The sequence below is a fragment of the Rhinolophus sinicus genome, chromosome 1, assembly GCF_057876585.1.
Source record: "Rhinolophus sinicus isolate RSI-liver-muscle chromosome 1, RSI-T2T, whole genome shotgun sequence".
Lineage (NCBI taxonomy): Eukaryota > Metazoa > Chordata > Mammalia > Chiroptera > Rhinolophidae > Rhinolophus > Rhinolophus sinicus.
Genome location: NC_142501.1, coordinates 24051028 through 24064298, shown reverse-complemented (window position 1 = coordinate 24064298; position 13271 = coordinate 24051028). Strand labels below are relative to the sequence as shown.

Sequence of the window (13271 nt, the reverse complement as noted above, 5' to 3'; positions counted from 1 at the left end):
ATCATCCAGGGAAGTTTTTAAAGAACACTGCTATCCCACACAGCCAGACAAAAGCATGCTCATTGTATGAATCCTTTTAGATGAAATTCTAGAAAAGGCAAACTTAATCGATAAGGACATAAAGCAGATCAGTGATTGCCTGGGGATGAAGTTGGAAGGACTTACAGCTAAAGGGTGAGGGAAACTTTTTGAGGTGATGGCAATGTTTTCTATCTTGATTGTGGGGGTGGTTATATGAGTATATGCATTTGTCAAAAGTCATTGGAACTGTGCATTTATAAGTGAGTGCATTACATTGCATGTAAAATGAATCATAATAAAGTTGATGTAAAGAGAATGCTGGGTCCCATCCATAGAAATTCTGATTTAATTGTTCTAGGATGAGGCCCAGAAATCATTATTGTTTCATGCACCTAAGGCATCAGCCAGGGTTGGGAGCCACTGATCTAATCCAGTCCTCTCCTCTTCCAGACGAAGTTAACCCAAACACATACAGCTGGTTACAGTGGAAGGTGCAGGACTGAAAACCAGGTCTCCAGGTACCTTGTGCTCCAAACCTTTACCTTTACTAATAGTAGTCCCTCTCCATGGAGCTTCTTTCTCCTCCTCCTTCCTACTTCTTTCTATCAAAATCCCTCTCACCTTCACAGCCCAGCCCCCATTCCACAGTTCTCAGGAAGCCTCAGGTGGCAGCTCTCCCCACTGTACTAGGACTTCCTTGTCAGTAGGGATTGTGGCTTTTTTATTTTTGTATCTTTGTACCCTGTGCTGTGCTTGGCGCAGAGCAGACATTCAATAAACATTTGTTGAACTGAAAAATTGGTGGAAGGGAATTAACATTTATTAAGTGTCCACAATGTGCCAAGAATTGAAACAAGCACTTTATGCACATTATCTTACTGAATTTTTACAATTTTATGAATTAGTTATCATTTCCTCCTTTTGTAAGAAACAAACAGGCTCAGAGAGGCTCAGTAATTTGCCCAAGGTCACACAGGAAGCAAGTCGGGAACCAAGGTTTGGACTCAGTCTTTCAAAGTTCATGCTTCCCCTACCTGACCAGCCTCTCGCTTATGGTAGTTATTACATTCAGTCTTAAATTATGGATGTTATGTGTCTTATCTCCTCAGTTAGGTTATAAGCTTCTTAAATACAAGAATTAAAGTTTAGCATTTATAACCCGTATCAACTCATGAGGCGGATGATGTGACCAAATCAGTGTTAACTGTATGGATAATCTAACAGTTATGAGACCTGCAGTTACAACCTGCAGTTATAAGAAGACCTGTAGTGGAGAAGGTTGTGATTAGAGCTGATCTGTTCCTGCATTCTCTCTAGCCTTTGTGCACTTCTGTGGATGGTCTCTAAGCTATGCAAGCGTCATATACAATAGTAGGTTAAAAGAGTCATATGCCTCAAAGCACATACCAAAAAAATTCCTGGAATGACATTGTGCCTTTGAACCAGAAGTGGACAACTGGTGCCAGTAAATTTGGATGAAGAGATGATGTAGTTGAGAAATCGAAAGGGATCCGAATGACTCTACAAAAAAGAAAAAGTTGTAAAGACATTATTAAATGCCAGGTAACAAATCTTTTGCTCTATTCAGCAGGGCTTGCATCTTTGAATGAGAATGTCTGGACTCGATCCCCACCACTCCATTAGAAATGCTTTAATAAGCTCCCCAGAGTCGTCTATATTGCCAAGGCCAGTGAGCGTGTTCATGTTTCTTAGATCACTTGACCTCTTTATGGCATTTGAAATTACTGAACAGTCCCCCTACTCAAACTCTCTCCTGAGCTTCTATGGCCCCACTGTCTTTTTCCTTCCTATTTCTCTGTCTTCCATCCTAGTTTTTGTCATATACAACTTTTTCTATATTAGATTTCTAAACACCTACTGTACTAATATCTCCAATCTTGCCCCGTGCCATTCACTCTCTGTACACTCCTTGAGTAACCCATCATTTTAATTACATTTATGTCTACCAAATACATAGGAAGCCCCTTCCACACCTCCTGCCCCCACGTACCTGAGCGCACTTTCCTCCCCATCCAGTCACCTCATTCGATTCTACTCTTGCTCCCGTAAGCTGCTGCTGTGCCCACTCCACACTGCTACGTGGCCTAGTGTGGTGCTTATAAGCTGCTGCTGTGCCCACTCCACACTGCTACATGGCCTAGTGTGGTGCTTACAAGTGTGGGTCCCAGAGTAAGACTCCCTGGGCTAACCCCAATCACTTCCTGAGTAGCCTTGGACAAGTGACGGACTATCCTGTGTCTCAAGTATTGACCTGTGTGCAATGGACGCACATGCAGAGAGCCAGTCATTTAGGTGCTTCTGAGAATTAAATGCCATTCCAGGTAAACAGTGGTTGTAACACAGTGAGCACTCAATAAATATTTGCTCTCTGGATTTGATTCTGACTTTGCCATTTCTGATCAGTTCATCAAATATTTTCTGAGTGTCTACTGGATGCCAGGCATGGGGGGAGCAGGCACTGTCTACACTGAGGATGTTAGAGCCCTTGGGATTTGATGTACATTGTTGCTGTTCCAGTCAGGAGTTGAAATCTTGACTGCAGTCTTGGTCTCTCATCCATTCAGCTTGTGTGTCTCTTCAGGGGAGACTTAGCTCAGTTCACAAGCCGATGGTCCCAGAAGCACCTCCCATGAGACCAAGAAAGAATCAGCAGTGACCATACACCCCCATATCTGGCCCTCAGGATGAAGAATCACTCACTCATTCACTGGTTCATTTACTCATTTGAAAAATATGTCTTAAGTATTAGCCATGTGCTAGGCCCATGATAGGCACTGGGGCTCTATGGTGAACGAGACATTGTCTTGTCATCAAGAAACTTCCAGCCTGTTGGCAGAGGAATCCAGCTTCAAAACAGGGTGGGAGAGTGGGGCTGCTACTCCCAGAATTGGTGCTCCCAGAACCCACCACATATCCTCTGTGGCTCAGGCCACCTTTTTAGGACCTTTGTCTATACCCTTGAAGCTTCCACCCGAGAATCCAAAGAACTCCCGCTGCTGTTCCGCTTTCAATTACAGCTCAACAGTTTCAGCACCACACAGGAGGCCACCGTTCCCTGGTGAGGTGGAATGAGTGAGAATGAAGGCCAGACAACCATTCTGGAAAATTCTGAAGTTCTTGGGTGAGTTTTCTGTGTTTTATAACCTTCCCCATTCTTTTTTGTATCCCCTATAAGGTCTCTGGTACAGGATTGTTCTTTTCTTTTTATGATCTAAAAAAGAATCTACTTTTTGGAAGCGTAGGGTACCTAGTTATGTCCAGATTTTCTTTCTTTACTATTCAGAGTTACAAAATGACATGTCACCTCCCTGCAAGGTTGCTTGCAGCTCGCAGGACAAAATAATATTTCCTTAGTGAAAACTTACATCTTAAATTTGTTTGTTTATACTCTGCCTTTCTAGCAAAAGAACTGAGGTGGTTTACAGGAAGTAAGTATAGTATAAGAGAAAAATTATAAATTATACAAGTTATGATGAGAAAATTTCAATATAAACAGAAGCTCTGAATCCAAAAGAAGAAATGGATTTCAGATGAGTGGTCCATACATTCCTACCCTATTGTTAAAATTCAGTCTAAAACTTTGCTCTATACTTTAAGGCAAAGTGAAAAGAGAAACCCATCTGGGCACCCAAAATCTCATTACCAGGGAAGAGGACACATACCAGATCCCCATGGGAAGTAAAGCTTTCTAGCCTGTCATTCAGAGACAATTTTCACATTGAGCTTCATACAGGGGACACCAGGCCGGTGGCAAATAATGTAACATCCCTCAGAAGAAGCTCAGGGAATATTCAAGGCAACATCCTAAAAGGCAACTTATTGAAAGCAGTTCTACAAGGGATAATGTGGCCCAAGCCCTCGGCTTTCACATTCTTCAATCTGCTGAAGAATAAGACCTGGGCTCTGCAAGCATTCTGGGGCTATCGCTGGGATTGGGGTATGGAACTGAACAGCCAGAGTGGGGATTGCTTCAATGGGAGTGGGCCCTCAATGTCAGGTAAGGAACTTGGACATGACCTGAAGAGAAGTCCTGAGAGAATTGTAAGTAGAATGATGCTATCATGATGGGATATTAACACGTTGCGTACGGATCACGAGAATCTTCGTTTTTTTCTGAGCCATACGTTTTAAGGACGGATAACGAGAATTCTCATTTTTACTGTTGACTCTTTTTACTTTGCACATTTTATTGAATTATTTGTGTTTCGTTAATAACAAAGGAAGCTGCTTTCTGCAGTATCACACCAGGAGGGATTACTAACATCATAGGTGAGTAAATCCTAAAAAATTCCATAGAAAAATAATAAATGACATAGAAGCATTTACGCTTTAAAGAGAAGAGTGCATTTTAAAGTAGTTTCTTTTAAAAACCTGCCGGAACAGCAGGGTATGAGGGATTTAAACCCCGCCATACGCAACATGTTAAAAAGAACACCCTGCAATGTGTAGGAAATATCAGAGGGGCCAAGACCAGAAGCACAAAAATTAGTCAGAGAAGCTGTTGGAGAAAATCAGGTGGGAGGTGACGAAGGCCTAAAATAAGCAGAAGCAATGTGATTGAAAAGGGACAAATAGGGAAAAAATGTCACTGTGATAGAATCGATAAGACAGCGAGACTTATTAAATATGTTGAGGGTAAAGGCTGTCATGTAGGTTTCATGAGTGCTTACTCAGATCAACTGGGAGTGGCTACTTGGAGTGCAATCAGAAAAAAAGAATTTAGGGCCCTGTCTAGGCTCAGTTGAAAAGAATGATGGATGTAATGTCTGCCATGGATGCAGAACCACAGGATGTGGGCATGACTGGTATTTACCATTCCTGCTCTCTGGCAGAGGAAGCATAAAAATGTACTGTGTGTTTTGAAATGTGCGCACTGTGTCATTCCACATATAAGAAGATTAAACAGACAAAACTAATTTATGGTGATAAAAGTCAGAATAGTGGTTACCGGGGCCGGCCCAGTGGCTCAGGCGGTTGGAGCTCTGTGCTCCTAACTCCGAAGGCTGCTGGTTCGATTCCCACATGGGCCAGTGGGCTCTCGACCACAAGGTTAATGGTTTGACTCCTGCAAAAGATGGTGGGCTGCGCCCCCTGCAACTAGCAACGGCAACTGGACCTGGAGCTGAGTGAGCCCTCCACAACTAAGACTGAAAGAACAACAACTTGACTTGGAAAAAAGTCCTGGAAGTACACACTGTTCCCCAATTTAAAAAAAAAAGAATAGTGGTTACCTAGGTGGGTGGACTATTGACTGAGAAGGGGCAAGGAGCAGCTTTTTGGGGCCTGGAATATTCTATATCTTGAGCTGGGTAGTAATTGTACAGGTGTACACGTACATAAAATTTCATTAAACTATATACCTTTAAGATTTGTGACCTTTATTATATGAAGCTCATAACTCAGTTAAAAGGGTGGGGTTCCTTCCATGATCTTTGTGTGGCTGAGGAAATGTATTATGACAGGCAAGTAAATATTATTCCACAGTCTGTCTTTATACACGTGACACTCACCTGAATGCAAGGCATGCTTCTAGTTCTATTCTGTTTCCTACACACTTTGGCCACTTCTTTTATAGTCTTGTCCTTCTTCTTAGCTGATAACACGTAGACTATAACGATCTGATCCACAGAGGACCGCTGGTTGCTTATTAGGTAATCACACTCCAGGTCTGTCACTTCAGGAATGTTATCCGCGCTGCATCGGCACATGTCCCCTTCCTTCCCACACAGAGTCCTCCTCAGGACCGCAGGACAAACCAGCTGGGAGGCAAACTGTGCATCCTTGCTTTCAATGGGAAGAGGAAGCCTAGGAATATAATGATAGAAATCATATTTGAAGAACTGAAAGGACAGAAAGACATCGTTGAAAAAAATACCAAAGAAGAAAGTGGCTACTTTACTATTATTATTATTTTAGAATTTGATTAAATTCCTTTTTTTGTTGCAAATACAGACAAAGAGAAAAATAGCATTTCACACTGTATATCCCAAAGTGGCTACTTTAGTAAAGCATTGAAATGTAATTTTGGACAGAATTTTATTTGCCAACACATTAAAATACTTGTCAGTGCACTAAAGGAGTTAAATGCCATTCTTACGTATGTTATATAAATATATCATAATCCGTAATCTATCAGGTTAGGGTTTTTACCTGCAAGCAACAGAAATAAATTCTGGCTAATTTAAGCAAACAAACAAAAACGAAGGACTTTGTTGAAGAACTCAGAAAATCTTTGGAAAGGTGGAATAGGATTTGCAGCCTCCACTACCAGGGAAAATGTCCAGTGGGGATGCCACAGCCACAGCTGCTGGGCAGACTACAGCTTGCTCTGCCGCTGGCCCTGCTGGCCCAGGACACGGGTGCAAGAACTCTGGAAGCCACGCAGAGCGGCTGCCCCTTCCCGCCTAGGGTCGGGGCAGCCCCGGCAGCTGCCTGGAAGTCTGGGGCAAGCTTGGATTGGAGGAGCCTGGATTACTTGCCTGGGCCCTGGCTTCAGAGGGCACTGGGAAAGCAAGAATCTGGCATTTGGGGCATCTATAGTGGAAGGCACTCTGTCTCAGCAGGTAAGGGAGTCCCCAAAGAAAGACAGTTGGTTCAGAGGTTGATGGTCAAAACAAATGACAGTTGTCCCCAACAACTTATGCATTCTCTTGTTAATGGACATTGAGGTAGTTTCCAATTTTCTATTACGAACTGCTGCAATGAAATTTTTGTACAGAATACTTTTATTTTAATGTAGTTAAACTTATCAACCCTCTCTGTTTTTTGTGTGTTTGGTTTAGGAATTTATTTTCTACCTCAAGTTTACAAAAATATTCTCCTTTTGGTTTCCAAATGTTTTATTATTTGGCTTTTCATATATAGCTCTTTAATCTACTTTGAGTTTATGATGAGAAGTAGCAATCTAATATAGATAGAAAGATAGATAGATAGACAGACAGACAGACAGACAGATAGATAGATAGATATAGATAACCAATTTTCTCATTACCATTGATTGGGTAAGCCATTCTTTCCTCACTGGTTTGTAATGCTGTCCCTATTGTATGAGCATATCAAGTTTCCATATGTTCATGGGTCTGGTTGGGGCTCTCTATTCTGTTCCATTGGTCTAACTAGCCTGGTGCCAATACCACAATATCTTACCTATGATCACTTCATAAAAGGTTTTAAAAGTTCTCCCATTTTGTTTTTCTTCTTCAGATATACTAATGCCATTTCCAGAATTCGCTATCTTACACCCCAAAGAGCACAATGATCAAATCAAAGAACTTCTGGCACATATAGTTTGCTCTACAATATGAGCCATAAAGAGCAGCAAGAGCATTAACAACACCACCTTTGCCAGGGGCTGGGCAGTGTCAGAGAGCTCTGAGAGCGGGAGGCAGGGGGCTAGCATCAAAGAAATCGTGTGTTTTGAATGACAGCTCTGATCTCCACCCTGGAAAGAACAGGCTGCCAGGAATGGCAGCCTCAGTGACACTCTCTTGTTTTCCTGTGACCACTTACTCTTTCACCCCACCTTCGCCTTCCCAGGGGCCTATCTCAGGTGAACACAGTGTACCAATATCAGAGCCCTTGGAGAGGCATTCTGAGCTTCCCTGGGTAATACTAACGTGTGAGCTTGAGCTAGTGTGCTGTAAAGTCACAGAAAATCAGGTTTCAAGCTACAACCCTCTGTACAGATTTCTGCTCAAAAAGACATTTCAAGTTGTTGCCTTGAGCATTCCCTCCAACCTCCTGCCTCAAACATATTGCAATAATGGTAAAAAAAAAAAAAAAAAAAAAAAGCAATTTAAAAGGACAAAGCAGCATCTAAACCAAGATGAGCACCTCTGTGGATAGAAACTGAATATGTTAGTGGGGCTAACGCCATAGGCTTGCTTGGCTCCGGGGCTAGAAACAGCAAAAGTGGGCAAGAATTTGGCTCTTTAGGAAAACAGAATAAAATGTTCCTCCCAAAGCAGGGTGATGAGGTGTTGAGGGATGCTGCCTGGCTCACTTACTGAAACCAAGGACCAGGGTAGGGCTCCCACCACTCTGCACGAGGCTAGAACAGCTGCTGTCTCCTCTGGCTTGGCTCCCAGGACGCTTCATGCCCAGGCAGGTTAGAGAATACAAACAGAGCCTCCCAACCAGGGCTAAGCCACGCTGCTTGCTGGCTTGGGATCTGGGTCTGCAGCATTCCTAATATTAATGGGGCAGGACAGCTCCCCACCATTATTTGACTGGTTCTGAATGTGAGACCTCAAGGTTTTGGATGGCAGCAACTGAAAACCCACCAGAGGGAGGGGTAAACACACACACACACACACACACTCAGAGTGAGAGTGAGAGAGAGAAATCGAGAGAGAAACCTTCTACTCAAGATGAGTCTAGAATCCAAAATTCCAAAATACATGAGAAAGCTAATTCTAAGAAAGACAATCCACAAAATCAAAAGATGGATTCAATATAGACAAAATAAAAATAATAGGACAAACCTAAAACGTATTTAAAAAATAGGTATGTTTAGAATCATTAAGGTGACTAATGATGGAATAAAAAACTCTGAAAAAAAGAATTAAATACATTTAGTTAAGATATGGTAGACTGAACACATTCAGGTTTACTTCAACACAGTAAAACCTTACTAAAATGAGCATAAAAGGATAATAAAGGTAAAAACCTGTAAAGCCATGCTGGCATTGGCAACACAAATACTAAAAAAAAAAAAAAAGCCCTATAAGCCCTATTATATCACATGTTATATTAATTAAGATACTTTTCTTTGGATTCAAGTTAACAGAAAATGCAACTCTGGCTTAATAAGGACACCTGTTGGCTCCCACAGTTGGAAATCTAGAGGTAGGACCTCAGGGGAGGCGCCACCCAGTGACTTCATGTGCATCCATCTCCCTCATTCTTTATGCATCAGTTTCATCTGTTGGCCAGAAACAGATGCTCAGATAGTTCCGGGCCTCCCATCTATTCAGAGCAACTACCAAGAAAGAGTAGGGGTTTTTGTCCCTAGCATTCCAAATAAAAAGCCTAGGATTAAAAATGTCTCGCGTCACTTCCTCCCCTCCCCACATGTACCAATGACTGGCCAAATAAATGAGAAATTCCATTCCCTTAAACCACCCAGGGCCAACCCCTGAGGCACCTGAGCTATGGAAGGGACAGGCATATACTAAATTCACTTGGGGAAGGGTGAAAATGGAAATGACTCCTGGTATTCAGCTAAAAAAAATGTTCACCAATGTCCACCACAAATGTTATGATTTAAAATATGTACTTTCTGGGGGTGGCTGGTTGGCTCAGTTGGTTAGAGCATGGTGCTCATAACACCAAGGTCACTGGTTTGATTCCCACATGGGCCAGTGAGCCACGCCTTCCACAACTAGATTGAAAACGACTTTACTTGGAGCTGATGGGCCCTAGAAAAACACTGTTCCCCAATATTCCCCAATAAAAAATTTTTTTAAAAAAGTACTTTCTGCAAAATTTAGAAACAAAGCATAAAACATTAGAGAAAGGACATATTAATACTACCTCACCTGTAAACTGCCATCATATAGACGCTATAGTAGGTAAAACTGTAAATACACTGTTTACGTGTTGTCTCACGCTGGGCTGATTTTGTTTCCTTTGCGAAACAGCATTTATGCAGACAGTGCTCAAAGTAAACCCTGGAACTGAATATTCATTTTAATTTATAGACTGCTTTAGCCTTAACAGTATTCTGTATGAAACAGTGCACTGTGTTGAACAGACACTATTTGTTTTTCTCCACTCACATTTTATGAGTAAGAATCTGGGCTTTCAAAATTCTGTTCTCATTCTTGGAAGCAAGTTGCATACTTCTCTGATAGGCTGGATGGTTCTGTAAATAAAGGGATATTTAAACTTGTTTCTGTTCAACACCACCAGTGGTGACTGAGAACCATTACAAAGAATGTGGCAACTTGTGCCTAAAAAAGGAGAAATTGGAACTAGAATGTGTACTATGTAGGGACTTCATAGGTTTGTTAATTGACCTCAAGCTAAATGTAAATATGTTTGTGCATCTGTTCATTTCTTTCGGTATTTCAAGATATCCAAACATTACTATATAATCCGCATTTTCTTATGCATAACCTCTGCGTGTAAAAACTCAGCAGTTACTGAACTTTATTAAAACATTTTGGTTTTAAATTTATGTGGATGCATTTTTTGTCTGTTTATTGCTCTTCTCAGCTGTATTCAATAACTTGCATTTTGTGGGTTGCATTGACAATATTAACTTCAAATGTGCACCATGACAGGTAGAGAGAGTCAATCAGAATTTCTAAGCACACAATAAAACAGTGTATGTCTCTCACTAACAGGCTGAATATAACCTTTACTGTCTTGTATTGGGGAGTCATAGGGTGGTAGACATGGTGCTAAAAACTTGACATGCTTTATCACATTTAATTCTTTCACAATCTTGGGAAGTTGGTATTATTACTCCCATTCTACAAAGAAACAGAAGTTTAGGAGGTACATGATTGCTGCACGTTGCATAGCTAGTATACTCTGCAGTGTGTTATCAGGACGTTATGCTGTTGTCCCTCTACCAGGTGTCAACCTGTCCTCCATGCATAGGTTTTGGCTGGAAATTGAACTAGAGCATGGAAACTATATGGAGAAGTGACCTCTCATAAGATGGGTTTTATCATGTACAGCGCTTATCATAAGATGGGTTTTATCATGCATTATTTATTTTTAAAGATTTTTTTAATTTAAATTTATTGGGGTCACAATTGTTAGTAAAATTACATAGTATTTTTAAATATTTTATTGGGGAAGGGGAACAGGATTTTATTGGGGAACAGTGTGTACTTCCAGGACTATTTTCCAAGTCAAGTTGTCCTTTCAATCTTAGTTGTGGAGGGTACAGCTCAGCTCCAGATCCAGTTGCCGCTGCTAGTTGCAGGGGCGCAGCCCACCATCCCTTGTGGGAGTTGAACCAGCAACCTTGTGGTTGAGAGGACGCGCTCTAACCAACTGAGCCATCCAAGAGCTCAGCGGCAGCTCAGCTCAAGGTGCCGTGTTCAATCTTAGTTGCAGGAGCCCACTGGCCCATGTGGGAATCGAACCAGCAGCCTTCAGAGTAATGAGCACAGAGCTCCAACCACCTTAGCCACCGGGCCAGCCCCATAGTGCTTATTTTTAATAAGGGTTAAGTGGATACTGGATTAGGTAAATACTGGGTTAGGTGAGGCCTTTATGCTTTATTTCAAGATTTAGAGTTCAATCGTACATTTAAAAGTTTCACTTAGGTTTTTGCAGAAATAAAGGAAGCCTTTATTGAATTGATATTAATTTCTTCAAATATCACTGTAACTTGTGTAGCTGAGGAATAAAAATAATTCTACATTTAAATGTGAAACAATTGGGTTTTGAGTTCTCTGGGCAAATCTGAAAGTCTGAATAAACATTTTAAAGCTGCCTCCCACAGTTCCTGATTTCTTCCTCACTGCAGATTTTAAAGGATTTGATTAATTTTGTTATTTGCCTCCAGCTCTAGTCTGGGGTCAAGGCCACCCTTGATCTAATCCCAGACCCACTTTTCCTATCTTCCACATTCTAAGCATTAGCCAAACCAGACTGCTCATCACTCTTTTGATTTGCCTGCACCGTCCCTTTGCTCAAATCCCAGTCCTGCTGCTCACTCCCTGTGCCTCTGAGGTAGGGAGGGCAGCATGGGATTAATTATAGTCACTATCCCTTAGGTGTGTCAGGAATGTTAAATGGAATCCTGCAAGTACAGCGTTTAGCATGGTGCCCAGTGTACAATAAGAGCTCAGTAAATGTTAACCATCCCTGACATTGAATCATCACTGTTCTTATGCATCGCCCCACCTGGGGTACCCTTCCCTCCCTACCTGCATATCCAAATTCTCCCTGTCACTCAAGATCCTATTCAAAGGCTCTTGGAAAAAAAAAATCCTGTTTTAAGAAATCTATCCCTCCACAAAAACTTCTTTTTTTTTTTTTTTAGGCTTGTAGGTGTAAATCCAAATTCTTTTTTTTTTTTTTTTTATTAGTTTCAGGTGCACAAGACAAAGCAAAACTTAGACGTTTCTCATTTCACAAAAACTTCTTCAGCATGGTAGCTATACTGCTCTGATAGCACTTGCTTCCCTATTTTCCATTGGTTAATGGTATACCTTCTTATCTCTCTCTGCAGACGTTGAAGTCCTTGGAGCACAGGGACCAAGTCTTTGTACTGCTGACTGCGCCTGCACGCCCCTAGGTGGCAGATGACAGTTACTGGTTGAATGAATTCATTCCACGGCCAAGTGTCTGGTCGCACTGTTTGTTTAGTGGCATTAGTGAAGTCTACTGACGATGCTTCAAATACAGGAAATATTTCCCCCTGTGGCATTTACCACTTTTCTTTAAATTTATCGTCTCCACCAAATGTTACAGAAACAATAATAGGATTGGGAGCTCTAGGGATTCTGAGCTCCTGGGGGTCTTGGCAGATGTCTGCCCAGCTGGTTTGTACTACATGTGGTGGGAGGAGGGAAGGCTTTTCCTATGGCTTCTGAACGCTGCCACTCAGTGTAGATTCCACTGTAGAAATCAACCCACTCCTCTAATGACACCTCCCTCCCCCAGGCCACTTAGACCTGGACAGAGATGACACCCGGGCCTTCTCTGCCTGAGGTAGGAAGTATCCTTGTCTGGCAGCTATTCCCAGAGATACAGATGCATAGAGGACTTGGCTTTTTATGCTGATGAAGAAAAAAGGACACATTATCTCAGAATTGTGCAAGAAGCCAGGGGAAGCAGTAACTCCTGACCCTTGTCTATCATCACCAAACAGAGTCAAGCATTTTTGGCCTAGGGTCAGGTTTGAAACATGTGTTCACTGAAGTGATGAAAACAAACTGAGCCTTGATTTAAATTCCTCTGCTAAATGGGTAGCCTCTTAGGAAGCAGGGTGAAGACGCTCAAATGCTTGAGTCTGGGCTGGCCCAGTGGCTCAGGCAGTTGGAGTGCTGCATTCCTAACACCAAGGTCGCTGATTTGATTCCCACATGGGCCAGTGAGCTGTGCCCTCTACGGCTAAGATTGTGAACAACGGCTCTCCCTGAAGCTGGGCTGCGGTGAGCAGCCGGAGGTTGTGAGCTGCCATGAGCTGCCAGGAGGGGCCGGTGGCCGGCAGTGAGTGGCTGTGAGCGGCCAAGACCGGCAACCAACTACTTCAGCAGTAT

The 13271-nt window shown here is 42.2% G+C and overlaps 1 protein-coding gene across 1 annotated transcript in view; it reads right to left on the bottom strand.

The window, feature by feature from the left end:
* The window catches only part of LOC148759021 (uncharacterized protein C3orf20-like), an 82080-nt gene that overhangs the window by 16299 nt on the left and 52510 nt on the right, over positions 1 to 13271 (bottom strand). The window contains 3 exon segments of the mRNA XM_088789700.1: positions 1429 to 1542; positions 5553 to 5847; positions 12219 to 12402. Coding sequence (XP_088645826.1) covers positions 1429 to 1542; positions 5553 to 5847; positions 12219 to 12402 — 593 coding nt within the window.